Raw genomic sequence first — 23,671 nt, 5'->3', positions numbered from 1 at the left:
CTCCTCACAGCCCTCCCCCTCTCCCCCGATCCACCTCCACCCAGGCCCTGCTCCTCTTCCCTCTGGCCAACACCACACTGGTGTGTCTATGGGCTATGCATATATGTTCTTTGGCTAATCTCTTCACCTTCTTTCACCCAGTCCCCCCACCTCCTTCCCTCTGACAGCTGTCAGTCTGTTCCATGAATGCATGCCTCTGTTTCTCTTATGTTCATCAGTTTATTTTGTTCGTTAGAATCACAGTATAGCTTTTAAGAAGTTCATATAGAAATGACTTCCTCTGAGAAAAGCACCATTAAAGATGTGCTGACTCATCAGTGTCAATATACAGAGGGTTGGGTTTTTTTTTTTTGGTTTTTGTTTTGCCAGCTCATGCTGATGTGAAGCCTAAACGACTGGTATTAATCAGGTTTAAGAATTTCAAAAATATGTGTTACCAAGAGAAATGTAGCTTTATACTATCACGCACTTGGTATATAACAAAGCGTTTTCAGCCTTGAATTTGTAGATTAGGAAAATTCTACTCACAGAAGTAGAATTACTTGCAGTTTGCATATTGCCCAAAACGATGAATTCAGTACAAGTTAAACTTACAGTTTTCACAGAAGTGCTTGCTTTTTTCTCCTTCTCATAAGCTTTTTTCATTTTTTCATTTTTCAATCGCGCTTGCTTGGATCGACGACCCAGATGTTTAAATTGAGCTTGCTGTTGGGGGGGCCGATATAAACACTGGCTATTCAACAGAGGTAAGTACCTAGGAAATATTTGTATTACGGACAGAAAATTGAACAAAATGAAAGGTAAACATACAGCAAGTTCCAAATTTTATTAAAGCATTCTCTAGCAAATATATCATAGATCTCAGTACTTGCAGCAATATTGCATATATATTTTTAGGCCAAAGTTATCATTTCTACTTGAGGTACATAGCACAGTTCTTTATATGCCATGGAGACATTGATGATGATGATAAAAATTATAAAACGCGGGTATCAATTGAAAATCAGTTTTCCTGGAAAATACTGTGTAGTAGCCATTTGAATATTTTTTAACCATATACTAACACAAAAAGGTATTAAATTTCATAATAGCTGAAACCCCCCCCCCAAACTTTTAAAATCAGTGTTGGGTTCAGACATAGTTTGTACTATGCCCATAGCATAGCCCCAACTTCCAACTGCTAGCATTGACCTCACGCAGCCAGCAGCTTTCTTGTGAAAACAAGAACCCATGTTCGGGGAAACTGCCCGAGAATTAATACGGCCCCTCCTAAGCAATCCTTAACTAAAGACTAATGGACACTGGGGTACAAATATCCCAACTCCTTTGCCTCCTGTGGGATAACTTGAGTTGCATGTTCTGTACTCGCTCAGACATTCCCAGGAGAGGTTCAGCTCCTTACCCACAGCGGTAGCTGGCTTGCTAACACACACTGTTTTGGCGCCTGCCCTTCCCCATTTCACTTATCTATCCCCTCTTATCAGTAAGTTCCTGGGATCACCGTCTCCCCCCCGCCCCCCCGCCCCCCCCACCAAATAAACTATACTCAAATCCTTGTCTCATGGTTTGCTTCTGGGAGATCCCAAACTAAGACTACATTCGAAAAAGCCTTTAAGCAAGTCCTTCCCCCTCTTCAATTGATTTAGAGTTTGGCTACTTATTTGGTTAAAGCGACTCATTCTTGGATAATCAGCAGCATGAGTCCAAACAGCTAGGAGTCTAGGGTTGTATATGGTGGCAAAGAAAATGACATCATTTATTTGACCTTGGTGCTAATAGGGTTAAGTTCTATATTCAGTGCTTATATGGATGAGTGAGAGAAAATCTATTTTATGATGACAGACTGTGCCCTACACCAGGCCATCTGTCTGGCAAATGTATAGTCTTGATCGTAAAAATAAATGGGCTAAATTATGTTATTGGGTCAGCACCACTCATCGCTACTCCTGAAACAAACCCCACACAAAACAACAAAACCCAGCATGTGTGACAATGGGTCACCAGTATTTTCTTCAGGTCCTAAAGGAGTATTTTTTTTTTCATTTCAAATATGACTGTGAAAATGGACTACCAATAGGTCCTCTTCAGTCTTATTATCTTTTTCTTAAGAAAGCAAGCTTAATCTGTAAACAGGATGGGTTAGGTGAGACATGGTAATGGAAGGAAAAAAGCTATAATTGGAGTAGGCATATTCTGTTCATGTTGTTCAGATCATAATACAGTCTATTTTGCTACAACATGCATTTCTATAACGTGAATTGGCTCATATGCTATTGGTAAAGAAGGGAATAATGTCACTGTGATTTATATGCAATTTATCTTCAGCAAGGCGAGGCAGAATAGCAAGAGCAGAATTATAACCTTCGGCAGAAAGGAAAAAGTCCTGCACTAGGGCTCTCTCCCCAGAGAGGCACCCCCCCCCCACAGTCCACCCTTACAGTCCTCCACCCTACTCCCCACCTTGGGTGGCTCTCGGTTCTTGGCAAGTTGCACTGCCTCTCGTGTCCACTTAAAAGGCAATCACATTGGCTCAAGGCTCCACTTCTGTCTGCACTATTTCGATGCCCACTCTTGCTCTAATTAAAGCGTTGCCAGCATCTCTACCCTACATTTTTATATTTGCTGTGGCGGCCTCCAGCCATCCTAAACTGCCTGTCTGGTCATTCAAGTTACCTCCCCAGGTAGCAATTGTCCTTTTTGTTGGTGCTCTGTTTACAAAGTTGCATAAGTTTTGAGCAATCTGCCTCAAACCTGTTATTATATTCTGTGAACTATTTGGCAGAATAGGAACATTTTCAGAAACGTCTCTAGTATCATAACCCTAGTGAGGGGTCACTTTTACCTAGTTTCGGTAATCACCCGCAGCTGGTTTTGACGCATCTCTTCTGTTCGTGGTCTCTGTAATAGATACTTCATTTCTTTTTGCAGACGTTTTGAGATTACTCTAGACTCTGCATAATCAAGTATGTCATACATCATCATTGTCTTGGGAATGTTTTTGAGGCTCAATCTTCTCCAACAGTTATTTCTTCCACCAGAAGATGCAGGCGTCTTATCCAGAATACTGGAATACTACAGGGGGGATCCAAAGTAGGTTTACATTGGTGAGTTTGCGAAACACAGAGTTTATACTTGTATTATTATTTATTCATTATTATAGTATTTTCCATACAAACAACTATAAACCTATTCTTGCCCCACCCGGTGGAAAAAACAATTAAGAATGATTGGTTGTGGTGCTCTAGAATGGTTTTAGACACATTTCCCAAGGTTCCACTCAAATGTCACTTCGTTCAAAAGGCATTCCTTGAACATCTCTGATTTTATTGGCATCTCTCTTCTATGACTCTTATTGCTGACTAATTGATGTTTTCGCTATATGTGTGTATCTTAGCTCCCCTACTAGAAGGCAGAATCCCTGTCACATAGAATCATGCACATGGTACCACACTCACTACATATTTCTTTAATGTATAAACATTTTAATGGCAAATACAACTCACATAAGAGGCTCTGATGAAAAATGGCAGCAGAGTAAGTGGAAACTACAATGACACCGTCCCAGAGCCAAACTGGAAATACAACTAAAATACAGAAAAAACACCCTGAAAAATCAACTGAAGACTTGCTGGAGAGAACCCTAACCAAGAATGGATAGTGGAGACCGCACAGAGACTGGTAGAAGGGTGGAGATGCAAGAGGGCTGACCACCGACAGCAGCTGAAGGTCTGGAGGGATATCTTAGCTGTTGGGGGTTCCCACTGAGAACTCTGGGGTCTAAACCCCAAGCTGGGCTCCCCAGCCCAGAGCACCAGAACTGAGAAAGGCTCCCACATAACACCTGGCGTAAAAAGCAGCAGGGTTACTGTCTGCCAGCCAGAGACTCCTGGAACTGCAGGCACCCTCTTAAAGGGCCAATGCACACAATTTTGTGTGCAGCCACTTACACTGGGCTCTGGCAGAGGGAGGGAAGAGTGGACTGGAACTGTGTGAGCAGAGTCCAGGGTTGGGGGCTTTGGGGTAGGAGCTTGGATGGCAGCCACCCCAGTTTCCTGTGCTGAGTCATTCCCTCACAGTGTGGAGAACATCTTTCTCTGCAGACCTTTGCAATCCAGGTGGTTTTAGCCTGGGGGAAGGCAGTTACCACACCCTGTTTAAAGACCTCTATCATCCTGTGTTCCCTACCCCGAGGCTAATCAAGGCTGATAACATTCACACTGAAGATAGAGACGGAACTCTGGAGGCTTTGAGTCTTTGCCTGACCTCCTTCTGGGCCCCAGGGCTAGGAAAAGCAGACCCTGGTGCACATCTTGATCCTTTCCAAAGGCACTCAGCCCCAGCAGAGGGAGCCACAAGCTGCGGTTTGCTGGTAGTCCCAAACAGGGTACTCAGGGCCAGTCAGAAACAGCATCTGACATTTTCCTGCAGTAGAGTCTGGGAGTTGTAGCAGATTTACCTAATACATAGACACAAACCCAAACAGGCAGCCAAAAAGGGGAGACAAAAAACAACCCCAAAATGAAAGAACAAGAGAATTCTCCAGATGAGCTAAACGAAATGGAGATAAGAAATTTAGCTGATACTAGAGGCCAGGTGCACTAAATTAATGCACAGGTAGGGTCCCTAAGCCTGGCTGGTGATCAGGGCTGATCTGTGGGCTGACCAGCAGGGTGATAAGGGCCCCCCATTCGCACCTGCCTTGGCTGGCCTGTTGTTGCCCACTCACCAGCCCCACCCCCCACCACCGCCTATCTCCTCCCTCTGCGTGGCGACTGGCGGGGCAATCAGGGGACCCCCGCTCACACCTGCCTGGGGCCTGTGGGCTGGGGGCAGTTCCTGTGTTGAGTGTCTGCCCCCTGGTGGTCAGTGCGCATCATAGCGACCAGTTGTTCTGCCGGTCGTTCCACCATTCTGTCAATTTGCATATTAGGCTTTTATTATATAGGATAGAGTTCAGAATAACAATGGCAAAGATGCTCAACAGCATGAGAAAAGATATAGTAACTATGAAAAAAGACCAGTCAGAAATAAAGAATGACATAGCACTAATAAAGAACAAATTGGAAGGAATACTCTGCAGATTAGGGGAAGCCAAGGTTTGGATCAGTGAATTAGAAGACAGGGCAGAAAAAAATCACTCAATCAGAGAACCAAAAAGAAAAAACAATTAAAAAACAGGACAGCCTAGCCGGCATGACTCGGTGATTGAGTGTCGAACTATGAACCAGGAGTGCACAGTTTAATTCTCAGTCAGGGCACATGCCTGGGTTGTGGGCTTGATCCCCAGTGGTGGTTGTGCAGGAGGCAGCCAATCAATGATTCTCTCTCATCATTTATGTTTCTATCTCTCTCTACCCCTCTCCTGTCCTCTCTGAAATCAATAAAAATATATTTAAAAACAAAACAAAAAAACAGGAGGACAGCTTAAGGGAGCTGTTGGACAACATGAAATGTAACAATATTCACATAATTGGAGTGCCAGAATTAGAGGAAAGTGAGCAAGGGATAGAGAACGGGTTTGAGGAAATAATGACAGAAAACTTCCCTAACCTTGTGAAGGAAAAAGTCATGCAAGTCCAGGAGGCACAGAGAGTCCCAAGCAAGAAGAACCCATACAGGCTCACACCCAGACACATCATAATTAAAATGCCAAACACTAAAGACAAAGATAGAATCTAAAGGCAGCAAGAGAAAAGCAATTTGTTACCTACAAAGGAGCTCCCATAAAGCTGTCAGCTGATTTCTCATCAGAGACTCTACAGGCCAGAAGGGAATGGCATGAAGTATTCAAGGTAATGAAAAGCAAGGATCTGAAACCAAGATTGCTATACCCAAGCAAGGTTATCATTCAAAATAGATGGTAAAATAAAGAGCTGCCCAGATTTTAGAAAGGAAGAAAGAAAGAAAGAAAGAAAGAAAGAAAGAAAGAAAGAAAAGGCTAAAGGAGTTGATAACCACCAAATCAGCACAGCAAGAAATGTTAAAGGGATTGCTGTAATGAGAAGAAATAGAGAGAGAAAAATAGGCATACAGAATTAAAATGGCAATAAATAAATACCTATTGCCTGGCTAGAGTCAGTCAGTGGTTGCACATCAACCTATAAACCAGGAGGTCATGGTTCGATTCCTGGTCAGGGCACATGCCCAGTTGTGGGCTCGATCCCGAGTAAGGGGCATGTAGGAGGCAACCAATCATTGATTCTCTCTCATCATTGGTGTTTCTATCTCTCCTTCCCTCTCCCTTCCTCTCTGAAATCAATAAAAAAAATATTTTTTCAAAACTATATATGCACCCCTATGCTCATAGCAGCACAATTTACAATAGCTAAGATTTGGAAACAGCCTAAGTGCCCATCAGCAGATGAGTGGATTAAAAAACTGTGGTACATCTACCCAATGGAATACTATGCTGCTGTAAAGAGGAAGGAACTCCTACCATTTGCAACAGCATGGGTGGACCTGAAGAGCATTATGCTAAGCGAAATAAGTCAGTTGGAGAAAGATAAGTATCACTCATTTGTGGACTATAATGAACAACATAAACTGGTGAACAAAAATAGATCCAGAGACAGAGAATCATCAATCAGACCGTCAAACCTCAGATGGAAGACAGAGGAGGGTGGGGGGAAGGGGGAGAGATCAACCAAAGGACTTGTATGCATGCATATAAGCAAAATCAATGGATACAGACACTAGGGGGGTGAGGACACGAGTGGAGGGATAAGGACACATATGTAATACCTTAATCAATAAAGAAAAAATATATTTTTAAAAAGTACCTATCAATAATAACCTTAACTGTAAATGAATTAAATGCTCCAATCAAGAGACATAGGGTAGTTGAACGATACAAAAACATGACCCAATTATATTGCTGTCTACAAGAGACCCACCTCAGAACAAAAGACTCACACAGGATGAGAGTGAAGGGTGGAAAAAAATTTTCCATGGAAATAGAAACGAAAAAAACACAGACAAATCCTGGGGCAGCAATACTCATATATGAGAAAATAGACTTCAGAATGAAGACCATCACAAGAGACAACAAAGGTCACTACATAATACTAAAGGGATCCATCCAACAAGAAGATATAACCCTGGTAAACATATATGCACCCAATATAGAAGCACCTAAATATGTAAAAAAAAACCCACCAAAACCTTCTAGAGGACTTTAGGGGAGAAATTGACAGCAATAAAGTCACAGTAGGTGACTTTAGCACCCCCTGACTTCACTGGATAGATCTTCCACACAAAAGATTAACAAGAAAACAGTGACTTTAAATGCTACACTGGATCAGACGGATTTACTAGACATTCATAGAACATTTCACCCCAAAGCTATAGAATACACATTCTTCTCGAGTACACATAGGTCATTCTCAAAAATAGACCACATATTAGGACACAAAACAAGTCTTTACAAGTTTAAGAAGACTGAAATCATATCAAGCATCTTCTCATATCACAATGGAATAAAATTAGAAATCAACTACAGTAAAAATACTCAAAAACTTTCAAACACATGGAGGCTAAATAGCAAGTTATTAAACAATGAATGGGTTACCAATGAGATCAAGAAAGAAATAAAAAACTTCCTGGAAACTAACGAAAATGAACACACAACAATCCAAAATCTCCAGAACACAGCAAAAGTAGTCCTGAGAGGGAAGTTCATAGCACTACAGGCCTACCTCATAAAACATGAAAAATTAATAATAAAATGATTTAACTCTACAACTTAAAGAATTAGAAAAATAACAAGAAAAGCCCAGAGTAAGTAGAAGGAAGGATATAATAAAGATTAGAAGAGAAATAAATAAATAAGAGACCAAAACAACAATACAGCCGAAACCGGTTTGGCTCAGTGGATAGAGCTTCGGCCTGTGGACTCAAGGGTCCCAGGTTCGATTCCGGTCAAGGGCATGTACCTTGGTTGCGGACACATTCCCAGTAGGGGGTGTGTAGGAGGCAGCTGATCAATGTTTCTCTCTCATCGATGTTTCTATCTCTCTCCCTTCCTCTCTGTAAAAAAATCAATAAAATATATATTAAAAAAAAAGAAAGAAAAAACAACAATACAAAACATTAATGAAACCAAGAGATGGTTCTTTGAAGAGATAAGATTGATGAACTGTTAGTCAGACTCAGTAAGAAACAAAGAGAGAGGACCCAAATACAGGCAGTCCTTGGGTTACATCGGACTCAACATATGTTGTTTCGTGGTTATGTCGCCATCTCCCATTTATTTATATATAAAAAAAGTTCCATCATTTCGACGTATGTACATATGTGCTTTGTTTTTTATTATTTATTTGCCACAAGTAAAGGTCAGGAGTTGTTATCTTTCTTTTAAATTGTTTTTACTGTTTCACTTCATTACTGCTGTGTATGTACTCCATGTGAGTGACATAGGTCCTTATGTAGGTGGGTTCCGACTTACAGCGAAAATCACGTTACATCACGCCGTAGGAACAGATCTCCAATTTAACCCGAGGACCTACTGTATATAAAATCAGAAACCAAAGCGGAGAAGTAACAACTGACATCACTGAAATACAAAGGACAACTATTTAAGAAAATACTATGAACAACTATATGTCAACAAGCTGGACAATGTGGATGAAATTCCTAGGAAAAACTATAATCTCCCAAAACTGAATCAGGAAGAATCAGAAAACCTGAATAGGCCCTAACCGGTTTGGCTCAGTGGATAGAGCATCGGCCTGTGGACTCAAGGGTCCCAAGTTCGATTCCGGTCAAGGGGCATGTACCTTGGTTGCGGGCACATCCCCAGTAGGAGGTGTGCAAGAGGCAGCTGATCAATGTTTCTCTCTCATCGATGTTTCTAACTCTCTCTCCCTCTCTCTTCCTCTCTGTAAAAAATCAATAAAATATATTTAAAAAAAAACCCTGAATAGGCCAATAACAATGGATGAAATAGAAACAGTAATAAAAAAATTCCCAGCAAACAAAAGCCCGAGTCCATATGGCTTCACAGGGAAGTTTTACCAAATATTCAAAGAACTAACACCTATACTCTTCAAACAATTCAAAAAAAAATCCAAGAGGAAGGAAGACTTCCAAGCTCTTTTTATGATGCCAGCATTATCCTAATTCCAAAACCAGATAAAGACACTACAAAGAGAATTACAGGCCAATATCCCTGATCAACATACACTGAGTGGCCAGATTATTATGATCTCTGAATGCATAATAATCTGGCCACTCAGTGTATATCCTATATAATAAAAGGCTAATATGCAAATTGTCCCCTCGACCAGGAGTTCGACCAGCAGGCAGGCCGGCCAACCACCCATGTCCCCTCCCATGCATGAATTCATGCACCGGGCCTCTAATACACACACACACACACACATACACACACACACACACACACTGAGTGGCCAGATTATTATGCGTTCAGAGATCATAATAATCTGGCCACTCAGTGTATATGCTAAAATCCTCAACAGAATATTAGCAACTCAGATCCAGCAATATACACCATGACCAAGTGGGATTTATTTCAGGGATTCAAGGCTGGTACAATATTTGCAAATCAACACATGTGATACATCACCTAAACAAATTGAAAGATAAATACACATGATTATACCAATATATGCAGAAAAAGTATTTGACAAAATCCAACACCTATTTTTGATAAAATCTCTCAGCAAAAGTGGGAATAGAGGAAGCATATCTCAACATAATAAAGGCCATATATGACAAACCTACAGCAAACATTATACTTAGTGGGCAAAAATTAAAACCATTTCCCCTAAGAACAGGAACAAGACAGGATGTCCGCTTTCACCACTCTTATTCAACATAGTACTGGGAGTCCTAGCCACATTGATCAGACAAGAAGAAAGAAAAGGCATCCAAACTGGAAAAGAGGAAGTAAAACTGTCATTATAAACAGATGATATAATACTGTACATACAAAACCCTAAAGACTCCACCAAAAACCTACTAGATATAATAAATGAATTAGGCAATGTAGTAGAATACAAAATTAACACCCAGAAATTGATTGCATTTTTATACACCAACTAGAGAGAGGCCCAGTGCACAAAGTTCATGCACTTGGAGGGGGGCGTGTCCCTCAGCTCAGCCTGTGCCCTCTCACAGTCTGGGAGCCCTTGGACATCCTTGGTGCTGTCAAGGAGGCGGGAGAGGCTCCTGCCACTGCTGCTGTGCTCACCAGCTGTGAACCTGGCTTCTGGCTGAGCAGCGCTCCCCCTGTGGGAGTGCACTGATCATCAGGGGGCAGCTCCTGAGTTAAGCATCTGCCCCCTGGTGGTTAGTGTGCATCATAGCAACCAGTTGTTCTGCCGTTTGATCGATTTGCATATTAGGCTTTTATTATATAGGACTAGAGGCCCAGTGCACGAAATTTGTGCATGGGGGGACGGGGGTCCCTCAGCCTGGCCTGCATTCTCTCCAACCCGGGACCCCTTGAGGGATGTCTGACTGCTGGACATCCCTCTCACAATCTGGGACCACTAACCTGCCTGCCTGCCTACCTGATTGCCCCTAACAGCCTCTGCCTGCCTGCCTGCTCGCCCCTAACCACTTCTGCCTATCTGCCTGATCACCCCTAACTGCTATCTCCTGCCAGCCTGATCGCCCTTAACTGCCTCTGCCCCTGCCACCATGGCTTTGACTAGAAGGATGTCTGGAAGACATCTAGTCTAATTAGCATATTACCCTTTTATTAGTATAGATAATGAATTCTCAGAAAGAGAAACTAAGAAAACAATCCTATTTACCATTGCAACAAAAAAAAAATAAGATACTTAGGAATAAACTTAACCAAGGAGGTAAAAGACTTGTACTCAGAAAACTACAGGACATGGAGAAAAGAGATAGAGGAAGATATAAACAAGTGGAAGAATATACTGTGGTCATGGATGAGTAGAATTAACATAATTAACATGTCCATACTACCCAAAGCAATCTACATATTCAATACAATCCCTATTAAAATACCAACAGCATATTTCACAGATCTAGAACAAATACTCCAAAAATTTATATGGAACCAAAAAAGACCCGAATAGCTGCAGCAATCTTGAGAAAGAAGAACAAAGTTGGAGGGATCACAATACCAGGTATCAAGTTATACTACAAAGCCACTGTAATCAAAACAGCCTGGTACTAGTTCAAGAACAGGCATATAATTCACTGGAACAGAACAGAGACCCCAGAAATTGACCCAAGTCATTATGTTCAATTAATATTTGACAAAGCAGGCAAGAGCATACAATGGAGTAAAGACAGTCTTTTCAATAAATGGTGTTGGGCCCTAGCTGGTTTTGCTCAGTGGACAGAGCGCCTGCCTGTGGACCGAAGGGTTCAGGGTTCAATTCTGGTCAAGGGCATGTACCTTGGTTGCAGGCTCCTCTCCAGCCCAGGCCCTGATCAGGATTCGTGCAGAAGGCAACCAAACCATGTGTTTCTCTCACATCGATATTTTCTCTATCTTTCCCTCTCTCTTCCACTTTCTCTAAAAATCATTGGCGGGGGGGTGGGAGAAATTTAAAAAATGGTGCTGGGAAAACTGGACAGATACATGCAAATAAATGAAACTAGACCGCCAACTTAGCCATACATGAGAATAAATTCAAAATGGATAAAATACTTAAATGTAAGTCGTGAAACCATGCAAATCCTAGAAAAAACCATAGGCAGCAAAATCTCAGGTATTTCTCGTAGCAATATGTTTACGGATACTACATCTAGGGCAAACTAAAGAGAAGATAAACAAATGGGACTAGATCAAAATAAAAAGCTTCTGCACAACAAAAGGAACCATCAACAAAATGAAAAGGGAACCCACTGTATGGAAGAAAATGTTTGGCAATGATACATATGATAAACAGTTAATATTATATATATATATGTATGTATAGCCCATACAACTTAACAAAATCCAATTTAAAATGGGCAAAAAAAAATAGACACTTCTCCAAAGTGAACATATAGATGGCCAAGAGACAAAAAGTGCTCAAAGTCACTGATCAGCAGTAATGCAAATTAAAATGACAATGAGGTATCACCTCACACCTGTCAGAATGACTACCATCAACAAATAAACAAATGACAAGTGCTGGCGAGGATGTGGAGAAAAGGGAACCCTAGTACACTGCTGGTGGAATGCAGACTGATACAGCCATTATGGAAAACAGTATGGAGTTTTCTCAAAAAGTTAAATACAGCCCTAACCGGTTTGGCACAGTAGATAGATCGTCGGTCTGTGGACTGAAGGGTCTCGGGTTTGATTCTGGTCAAGGGCACATACCTCAGTTGGCAGGCTCTGGTTGAGACCTTGGCGGGAGGCAACCAATCATTGTGTCTCTCTCAGATCAATGTTTCTCTTTCTCTGTCTCTCCTCCTCTCTTCCATTCTCTCTAAAAATCAATGGAAAAATATCCTCGGGTGAGGATTAACAAAAAAATAAAATTTAAAATTTAAATATGGAACTGCCATTTGACCCAGTGATCCCACTTCTAGGAATATATCCTAAGAAATCCGAAACACCAGTCAGAAAGAATATATGCACCCCTATGTTCATAGCAGCACAATTTACAATAGCTAAGACCTGGAAACAGCCCAAGTGCCCATCAGTAGATGAGTGGATAAAAAAGCTGTGGTACATTTACACCATGTAATACTATGCAGCTGTAAAAAAGAAGGACCTGTTACCCTTACAGACAGTATGGAGGGACCTGGAGAGTATTATGCTAAGTGAAATAAGCCAGTCAGAGAAAGACAAGTATCACATGATCCAAGATAAAATGATGAGCAAAATAGATCCAGAGACATAGAAACATGGAACAGATTGTTGAATTTCAGAGGGAAGGTGGGGGTAGGGAGTGGGGTGGGCTGGGAGAAATCAACCAAAGCAATTGTATGCATATATGCATAAGCCATGGACACAGACAATAGGGTGGTGAAGGCCTGGGGTGGTGGGTGGGGATAGGCTAGGAATCAATGGGGGGAAAAGGGGGACCTATGCAATATTTTCAATAATAAAGATTTAATTAAAAAATATAATAATCTAAATTAAACTCAGGATGAGCCCAACATTTGGTAATAGCTATGTGATCTGTATACCTGGTAGTGATCCTTCATGACATGCTTGGGTTGAGATGACATTTGCATAAAGCTTTTTAGAAAGAATGAGTTCGTATTTGGTGCTTAGTGGCAAATTTCACTATTTTCATTTGAAGTATTTATAGAAACCCCACTTTTCTTTTAAAAATATTTAAAATATAAAATTAGGAATTTAAAAGTGCAAATATATATAATCAATTCAACCTTATAAATGCTCATTTAAGAGATAGGAATAGGGAAGCAGGATCTATGATGCTAGGAAATGGAATAACAGCAAGACAGTTAGGGTATATGCACACTCACACACACTCACACACATACAGGCCACTCTCCCTTTGTATTATTTAGGCATGCATGAATTTTAATTACCGCTATTTAGTTGAATAAGCCCAGTCCTCTAACAACATGGTTCAAATTTCAGTTACCACAGTATAATTGAGTAATTGCATCAAGTACAAACTCTGCTGCTCACTCTTCAGTCCATAGATTACTGCATAAATAACAGATGTGTATGGTGATTATGACAAATCATGTCACTTCTTTCAAAGTGTGTCAATGATTGGTCACAACGGATCTGTTATTTAATTCACACACAGAGAGCAAAGTAAATAGTTGTGTTGCCTCTTTGTCCCCTAGTAACAACAAAAAAATCAAAAGAGTGAATAGGCCAAAAAAGTAACAAAAAGTGATAATGCTGGAAGTGAAATTCAAATCCCATGTAAACAGACTTTTAGAAGAAATAGGTGACCGTGGGGATGTTGATGCAGCCATCATTCAAGAGACTGCACACAGGCAGCTAGAGGAACCTGGCGAAAGTGAACTTATCAACATAAGTGAGGAATGAGGCTGTAACAAAAGGGATGAAGCTGTGCCAGAGGAAGTGACCCTGACAAAAAAGACACTTCACCGTAAAGGAACTCTGAGATATATCACAACATTTAAAGTCCAGAGGATAAGCCCTGGCCAGGTAGCTCAGTTGCAAACACCAAGGTTGTGACCTCAATCCCCGGTTAGGGCACACACAAGAAGCAACCAATGAATGCATAAATAAGTGGACCAACAACAACAAATCGATGCGCATCCTCTCTCTCTCTCTCTCTCTCTCTCTCTCTCTCTCTCTCTCTCTCTCTCTCTCTCTCTCTCTCTCTCTCTCTCCCCCCCCCCCCAATTAAAAAAATTTAATGTCCAAAGGATAAAATGTTGGTGGGTAATCCAAACTTAAAAGAAGTATGACAATTTGCCAAGGCATAGAGAAGATGCATTGTAAGTTGCATAAGAACAAGAAGGAAAACACTTTAAACTACTCTAGCTAGCTAAACATTTTTAGTAGCTCTATTGAGATTCACATCCCATACAATTCACTTATTTACTTATTTAAAAAATATATATATTTTATTGATTTCAGAGGGAAGGGAGAGGGAAAGAGAGAGATAGAAACATCAATGATGAGAGAGAATCATTGATCAGCTGCCTTCTGCACACCCCCCTACTGGGGATTGAGCCAGCAACCCAGGCATGTGCCCTTGACCAGTCCACAGGCTCTATCCACTGAGCCAAACCAGCTAGAGCCAATTCACCTATTTAAAGTGTATAAGTCAGTGGTTTTCAATGAGTTCAAGTTTTTATTTTTTTTTACAAAGAAATAAAACACCTTACAATGAAATAAGACACTATACTGGTACAGTGAGGACTGCCTGTGTATATTTTATTTCCCGAGAGGGGAGTAGTAAAATGGGTAAACATCTCAGCACTGTCAATGATCTGCTCTGCACTTATTAGCAATGTGACCTTGGGCCAGTTTTAGAAAAATCTCATTAAACTTAATTTTTTCTCATCTGTTAAAGGGTCACATAATTTATGAACATGAAGATTAAAGGAGATAATATGCATATAAAGAGCTGAAGTCTGTGCTGTGTCCATAAAGGGCTCAATAAATATCAGGAATCACTATATCTCTCTCTTCCATTATGTCAATCTGGGGACTTTTTTCTATGACACCAGTCCTTGGCATAGCCACAATCTGCAAGTATGAGAACCATGTCCTTAGCAAAGATAGTTGGCACCCTCAAGCTCTAGTCATTTCCTGGTCTAATGCCCTAATCTTCTAGGTTAAGGCTTTGAAAGAAAGAAAACAGAACTGGGAGTCTCCAAGGCAGTATATTAATTTCATGTTTCACATTGAAGCAACTGAATAAATAGTTAAGGCCATGTGTTATTATGAGCTAGAATTTTGGGATCCCTTAGTTTTTAGAATGTGTGAAATAGGGTAATAATAATACCTATCTCTTAGGGTTGTTATGAGAATAAAAGGAGTTGGTATTACAGTTATGCGCCACATAATGATGTTTTGGTCAACAACAGACCACATAGATGATGGTGGTCCCATCCTACATAATAAAAAGGCAATATGCAAATTGCATCACTCCGCTACGCCCACGATTGGGCCGGCTGAAGGCGCGGGGGGCAGGACTCAGGGTGGCCGATTGGCTAGCAGTAGGAGCAGGGGGCGGGGACTCGCACTGCGGAAGACCCATGGGGCCCTCGGAAGAAGCTGGTGGCGGCGGAAGACGCTGGTGGCCGATTGCGTGGCTGCCGGCACCAGTTTTCCACCAGCACCAGTTTTCCTCTGGCCTCCGCCCCCCATCGGAGCGCCTCCTGAGTCCCGCCCTCAGCCTTCAGGAGGCGCTTCGATCAGGGGTGGCCAGAGGAAAACTGGTGCTGGCAGCCAGGTGAAGGAAAGTCTATTGCACAAAACTTCGTGCAATGGGCTTCTAGTAAGATTATAATGAAGCTGAAAAATTCCTTTCACCTAGTGACATCATAGCCATTATGACATCATAATGCACTGCTCACATGTTTGTGGTGGTGCTGCTGTAAACAAACCTACTGTACAAAAAAAGTACAGCACATACAATTATAGTAGCAACTATACCATCTAGACTTGTGTAAGTGCAATCTGTGATGTTCGCACAATGCTGAAATCCCTAATGATGCATTTCTCAGAATGTGTCCCTATCATTAAGTGGCGCATGACTGTACATCGGCATTTGCTATTATTATTATTTAGGTATCTAGTGTAAGTTCCCTGATTCAGAACTGCTATCCTATTAGTTATGCAAACCAGAAGACTAGGAGCCATGTTAAGGAAGGCTAGGACACCTTCTTTTAACTTACCACCCTGTCACCAAGGCCAACTGCTTTTAAAAAAAAATTTTTTTTTTATTGATTTCAGAGAGGAAGGGAGAGGGAGCGATAGAAACATCAATGATGAGAGAGAATCATTGATTGGCTGTCTCCTGCACGCCCTCACGGAATTGAACGCAGGACCGTTCAGTTTGCAGTATCACTCTCTATCCACTGAGCAAAACTAGCTAGGGCAAAGCCTACTGCTTTTATTCCCTAACTAGAGGCCTGGTGCACAAAATTCGTGTACTGGAGTGGGGGGCTCCCTCAGGCTGGCCTGTGCCCTTTCACAGTCCAGGACCCCTTGGGGAATGTCCACCTGCCTGCTCGCTTCTCCTTACCGCTCAGCTCACTGCTCCTTAGTGCTGCCGTGGAGGCGGGAGAGGCTCCTGCCACAGCCGCTGCGCTTGCCAGCCATGAGCCTGGCTTATGGCTGAGCAGTGCTCCGCCTGTGGGAGCACACTGACCACCAGGGGGCAACTCCTGCATTGTCTACTCCCTGGTGGTCAGTGTGCATCATAGCGACCAGTTGTTCTGCTGTAACAGTCGCTTAGGCTTTTATTATATAGATTATCTCTTGCATCTCCAGCCTCACAGCCCTAAACAAATATGCCACCATCTCTCCTAAAATACTGCAGGAACCTCCAAACTAGAAGGCTGGTACTGTACTCTATCCCATACTCTACATTGCAGCCACATAGATCTCCTCACTTATCAGATTCTATCACCTCATTTCTTGAAACACTGTACCAGCTTCTCATTGTACACAGAATTAAGAAAAAAAAATACCCTCCAAATAAAAAACTAAGAAAAAGATAGAAAAGAAAAAAATAAACACCTTACTATGGTTGAAAGCCCTGCATGATGATCTTAGCGGCCTTTCGGCCTGACTACGTACCACCACACTCTGCTCTCTCTCTTTCAGTCCCACAGACCTGCTTCCAGGCCTCACAGCTCCTCCTGCCACAGAGCCTTTGCCTTGGGTATGCCACCTGCTCAGCCCCAGACTGAGGCTGTGACACATTGATTGCCTACCCATCAACCACTTCCCACTTCTCCCTTGCTCCTGGAGCCCTGGTTGTTTTTTGTTTTTGTTTTTTTACAGGTATGGACCAGCAATATACTCTGGGAAGGAGAGCCCCAGCACACAAACCAATCGGTGATTGGTTTAGGGGGGAACATGTGATCTGATTCTGACCAATGGGGCCTGAGGAAGTCTGTTGGGGTCTTCTGGGAAAGAGTTTTCTTCCTGAGATAAAAAGACTCATGGAGTCTCCTTCTTCCCGCTTTGGAATGTAATTGAGAATGTGATAGTTATCTTGCTCCCATGTGAAGGAAGCCAAGAGAACTGTAGAGAAGCTGACCCAGAACCGTAATGTCTTTGAGCTGCCACATTAGCTAGTCCAGGACGCTCCTATCTGGGGACTTCTTGCATGGGACAATAAAATGTCCTTTTCGTTGAAGTCTCTTGTGGCTGGAAAGATTCTGTTACTTGTAGTAGAAAGCATCCCAACAATAAAAGAATCCTTCCTTATTAGGTCAAATCCCCATGCACTCTCTTAGCACCATGTATTTATTTTTGATTTTTAATTGAGATAACGTTTATATAAAATTCACCATTTTATAGTGTACAAGTCAGTGGTTTTTAGTAAATTCATACCATATATCACCACTATCTAATTCCAAAACATTTCCACCACACCAAAAAGAAACCCCACATTCCTTAGGTATAACTCCTTAGACACAAAAAGCCATACATTATATGATTTCATTAGTATGAAATAACCAGAATAGGCAAATTCAGAGAGACAGAAGGTAGATCAGTGGTTGATAAGGGCTGTAGTGATGGAGGAATCAGGAGTGACTGCTTAATGGATGAGAGGTTTCCTTTTTGGGGTGCCAAAAAGGTTCTAATACTAGATGGTGGTGAGGTTTGCACAATACTGTGAATGTACTTATTGCCACTGAATTGTTCACTTTAAAAACGGAACATTTTGTATTGTGTGTGATTTTAAATAATAGTGTTATTGATTTATTTTAGAGAGAGGGAAGGGAGCTGGAGAGAGAGAAACATCCATGTGAGAGCGTTAACATCGATTGGCTGCCTCCTGCATACCTCCTACCAGGGATCCAGCCCGCAACCCGGGCATGTGTCCTGACCAGGAGTCGAGCCAGCAACCCTTTTGGTGCATGGGATGACGCCCAACCTACTGAGCTACATCAGGCAAGGCTATATTGTGTGTATTTTACCATGATAAAAAATGTATGATTCTTGGAAAATAGGGTAAGAAGGCTTTTTGTTGTTGTTGTTTGGTTTCAATATCTAAATCTAAATTCCTTACTGTCACGTAATCTTGCACGGTGACAATATCTACTTCATCAGTTATTTTGAACTTCCGGAAAAGATATTCATCTTCTAAAATTTGTTCATGAAACTTCTTCCTCCCCATTAGTTTGTAAGCATCATATGAGGCCTATAAAAAGAATAGAGCATAGACTTTTAAAATTGTATAATAGCAATAATAATCAGCACACACTTTACGTATTTTTCTGACAAATACATAAAATATTGTTCCTTTCTTCTAACAGCTTGTATTCAATAAAAGGATAGTATTTACAAAAAATATTATATAGGGATTTTTAAAACTACCTAAAATTTGTTCCCATAACCATATCTACATAGTTTTAAAATGCAGCTAGAGGAGCTGAGTTTACAATCCTCAGAGAACCAGTTTTTAATTTTTTAAAAAAATTCTCATCTGAGGATATGATTTTAGAGAGAGAAGAAGGGAGAGAGAGAAACATTGATGAGAGACATCTATTACGTGCCCCAACTTGGGATCGAACCTGCAACCTAGGTATGTGCCCTGACTGGGAATTGAACCTGCAACCATTTTGGTTTACAGGATGATGCTTCAACCAACTGAGCCACCCAGCCAGGGCAAGGACCAGTTTTTGTTTTTTAAAAAATATATTTTATTGATTTTTTTTTTTTTACAGAGAGGAAGGGAGAGGGATAGAGAGTTAGAAACATCAATGAGAGGGAAACAACGATCAGCTGCCTCCTGCACACCCCCTACTGGGGATGTGCCCACAACCAAGGTGCATGCCCTTGACCGGAATTGAACCTGGGACCCTTCAGTCCGCAGGCCGACGCTCTATCCACTGAGCCAAACCGGTTAGGGCAAGGACCAGTTTTTAAAAGATGTTTTTTACCCCTTAAAAAACATTCCTTTCCCTTAAACAAAACAAAACAAAACAAACCTATAACGCCATTCATGCTGTCCATGCAGAAAAAATGTATCTGATTATTAAATAGGTTGGCCTAGGAACTTCAATAAAAGGTAACACTGGGCCAACTATCTTTATGGGTTAGTTAATACAGTATATAGCTCCCAAATGGAAACATGTACGTTTTAGATTGCTCAGACTTCTTTCTCCCTCAGACTTCATTCTCAGTAGCCATAGGTTGGCAAACAAAGGGTTTTTTACATTTGCTACTCAAGGAAAGCACCTGGAAGGGCAAAGACAGAAAAATCACAGAAAATACTGATGCTCAAATCCTGTCTGGCCCTATTGGTACCAAACTCTTCTCCTTGTTCTAAGAGCTATACATAGACTGTGAGTAGAGCCTTAAGTACTCCCCACCCTCTTTCCCACTCCCCAGAGTACGTGCTGCTTCTTCTAACACATATTTGTATTAGGCATCTGTGCTTATGGCCATAAAGGGTATGCTTATGTGAAGGGAGAGTAGCGTAGATGCAGATTTAAATATCTTTTGATTCCAGATCAGTCTCACTTTTCTTTTGCATCTTAGAATGTGACGCTAGTCAAAGTATGGGTGCTGTGTGTTATATAACGCTGATGTAAGGCCACAGAGGAGTCACTGAGATAGGATTGACTCAGAATCTGTTCTTTTTACTTACCACACAATACAATAGTGAGCCTTGATGTATTTTCTCTTTCAATTCTTACTTTTGTTATCTAGAATATTCCTTTTAAATTTATTAAAACTCTAAGCTTAGAACACAGATACATATGAAAAATAAGAGAAAATACAGGGTGGCCCGGCCAGTGTGGCTCAGTGGTTGAGCACCGACCTGTGAACCAAGAGGTCACAGTTCAATTCCTGGTCAGGGTATATGCCTGGGTTGCGGGCTCGATCCCCAGTGTGGGGCATGCAGAAGGCAGCCAATCAATGACTCTCTCTCATCCTTGATGTTTTTGTCTCTCTTTCCCTCTTCGTCTCTGAAATCAATAAAAAAAAAATTTTTTTTTAAAAAAAGAAAATAGCCCTAGCTGGTTTGGCTCAGTGGATAGAGCGTTGGCCTGCAGACAGAAGGGTCCCAGGTTCGATTCTGGTCAAGGGCACATGCCTGGGTTGCAGGCTAGATCCCCAGTAGGGGGCATGCAGGAGGCAGCCGATCAGTGATTCTCTCTCATCACTGATGTTTCTCTCTCTCTCTCTCTCTCCCTTTCCCTTCCTCTCGGAAATCAATAAAAATATATATTCTAAAAAAAAAAAAGAAAGAAAATACACAGTGAGGCAAAAGTAGGTATACAGTTGTGAGTATGCAAAACACAGTTTATTCTTGTATTATTATTTATTAATTACTGTATTATTTCCCATATGAACAAATATAAACCCAGTTTTGCCCCACCCTTTATTCAAATGGTTGTAGTTTTATTCCTAAGGCAGTAAATTAAAGGGACAGAAATCGTTTACTAAAAATGTGATGTGGGGAGAGATCAACCAAAGGACTTGTGTGCATGCATATGAGCCTAATCAGTGGTTAAGGACAACAGGGGGGTGGGGGCATGCGTGGGGAGGGGTGTGGGATGAGAATGGGGGGATGAGGACAAATATGTGATACCTTAATCAATAAAGAAATTTAAAAAAATGTGATGGAATGTTCCTTTGGGCAGATCATTTTGGTTTTCCATTTCATTAGTTTCTTTCTACACTACACATGTAAACAAAAGGCAGTATTGGCACGTAACTCCATTGTGCTCTCTTGCAATTAATTTTCTGAGGGTCCTAATTAACCATTCCGACAGTGACTCTAAAGGTAAAAGCAAACAGTTATACACTGAACAGGTCTGAAAAACCACTTAACTTCTGCTTTGAACATTTTTTTAGATACAGTTATATTTTACTTTAGAACAAGTTACTTAAAAAGGCATTTGTTATTTCCTCCCTACTCTACTCCACTCTGCCACCACCACCAATCTCTCCAAGCCCTGGTTTCTTTATTGGTACAGGGCCTCAGCTGTGGGAGGCCCATCCCAGTCTCTCAGCCAAAACTCTCTATGCCTGGCAGTACATGGCAGACCTGCTGCCCATTTGTGACAAGGATTTGAAAAAAGTTTGCCCTCCAGTGGCCAAGATGTTCTTTCTCATACCTCTGTCATGTATGGCCAGATTCAGGAAAGTCCTTCTAGACAGAAAGAGATGGAAAGCAGAGCTCAGCAACAAAAGGGAAGGGTAAAAACTAGGCAATGCTCTAGCTTGATCCCTAGTGTGGGGTGTGCAGGAGGCAGCCGATCAATGATTCTCTCTCATCATTGATGTTTCTATATCTCTGTCCCTCTCTCTGAAATCAATAAAAATATATATATATTTTAAAATAACTCCTAGCCCTGGCCGGTTTTGCTCAGTGAATAGAATGTCGGCCTGCAGACTGAAGGGTCCTGGATTTCATTCCAGTCAAGCGCACGTGCCTTGGTTGCAGGCTCAATCCACAGCCCTGGTTGGGATGCAAGCGGGAGGCAACCAATCGAGAGACACATCAATGTTTCTCTCCCTCTGTCTCGTCCCTTCCTTCCATTCTCTCTAAAAATCACTCGGAAAACATCCTCCGGTGAGGATTAATAAAAAAACAAAAACAAAATAAAACAAAAAACTAGGCAAGGATTCCAGCATAGCTGCCAATCAGACTAAGATTCAAGAGGCAGGTTCCATTCTTAGTGGGTGACTCAAAGGGTCAGAAGGGGGCATCTCTAAATTTGACACCTCCCCTGATACCCGACATCAATGTGGCCCCGAAGCGCCCCCATCCCTGTGGCTACTTGCTGGCCTAGATCCATACTTGGGCTATCAAGTTACTGTACCATCTCAAGTCTCTTCCCTGCCTGGCTGGAAATTCTTATTCACGAAGGTAGTAATAACTAGTGTCTCTGCACGGGAACAGTTTATTGGTTTGAAACAGTTCAATTAGATACAGGCTCAGAATTAATAAAACCACCATAACGGCCTCAAAATGTGCACAGTACGCAGAGAAGTGTTCAAGTCTCAGTTCTGCCCCTGACAAGCCTCTCCAAGTTTCAAGTTTCAGTTTCCTCATAGGCAAAAAGGGAATAACATGTTATCTGTTTTGTTTTGATATATATATATATCACAGACACACACACACAAATATACACACACACACACACACACACATATATATATATATATATATATATATATATATATATATATATATTATTTCAGAGAGGAAGGGAGAGGGAGAGAGAGATAGAAACATCAATCATGACAGAGAATCAGTGATCAGCTGCCTCCTGCACACCCCACACTGGGGATCAAGCCTGCAATCTAGGCATGTGCCCTGACCGGGAATTGACCATAGCTTCCTGGTTCATAAGTCGACGCTCAACCACTGAGCACACTGGCCGGGCAGGCTCACTGGGTTTTGATGTCAGTTCCTTCACTTTCTAGTTATGAGGCCTTAGGTAAGTTACCTAGTCTCTTTAAAATGAAGATAATAACAGAATCTACATTCTAGAGTTTGTGAGAATTAAATAATAATGCACATAAAGTGTTATACGTCATACCTGATAGTGTTCAATAGGGGTAGTTATTATTAATATTAATGTTTTTCTTTTTTACATAAATACACAATCCTCAAAAAAATGGGATCTTCAATTTAAAATAATAGTGAATGTTAATGTTTAAGAGCTGTCAGTTACCCAGAGGGGTTCCAGACCATGGTGGAGGGCACCTTTAGGACAGTGCTCATGAAAATACATTGTGCCCAGGGTCATTTGGGCGTCTTGTTAAAGGCAGATGCTGATCCAGTGGGTCTTGGGTAGGGCCTGAGAGTCTATGTTTTTTTGGTCAATTCTCACCTGAGGATATTTTTTCCATTGATTTTTACAGAGAGTGTAGGAGAGGTAGAAGCGGGTGAGAGGGTGAGAAGGTGAGAGAGGGAGAGAGGGAGGCAGGAAAGGAGGGAGGAAAAGAGGAAGGGAGGAAGAGAGGGAGGGAAGAAGGGAAGGAGGGAGGGAGAGAGAGAGGGAGAGAAACATCAACTGATTGCTTCCCGCATGCACCCTGACCAGGGCCTGGGATCAAACCTGCAAC

The 23,671-nt window shown here is 41.6% G+C and overlaps 1 protein-coding gene across 1 annotated transcript in view; it reads right to left on the bottom strand.

Moving 5' to 3' along the window:
• The window catches only part of C1HXorf58 (chromosome 1 CXorf58 homolog), a 38,396-nt gene that overhangs the window by 1,422 nt on the left and 13,303 nt on the right, over positions 1-23,671 (bottom strand). Inside the window, exons 6-8 of the mRNA XM_054715650.1 lie at positions 18,651-18,782; positions 2,843-3,072; positions 595-754 (exon numbers count right to left, since the gene is read on the bottom strand). Coding sequence (XP_054571625.1) covers positions 595-754; positions 2,843-3,072; positions 18,651-18,782 — 522 coding nt within the window. The remainder of the gene's footprint in view (positions 1-594; positions 755-2,842; positions 3,073-18,650; positions 18,783-23,671) is intronic.

The sequence above is a fragment of the Eptesicus fuscus genome, chromosome 1 (genome assembly GCF_027574615.1).
Source record: "Eptesicus fuscus isolate TK198812 chromosome 1, DD_ASM_mEF_20220401, whole genome shotgun sequence".
In the NCBI taxonomy this organism is placed as follows: domain Eukaryota; kingdom Metazoa; phylum Chordata; class Mammalia; order Chiroptera; family Vespertilionidae; genus Eptesicus; species Eptesicus fuscus.
The sequence above is the reverse complement of the archived record's forward strand: the minus strand, read 5'-3'. Positions and strand labels throughout refer to the sequence as shown.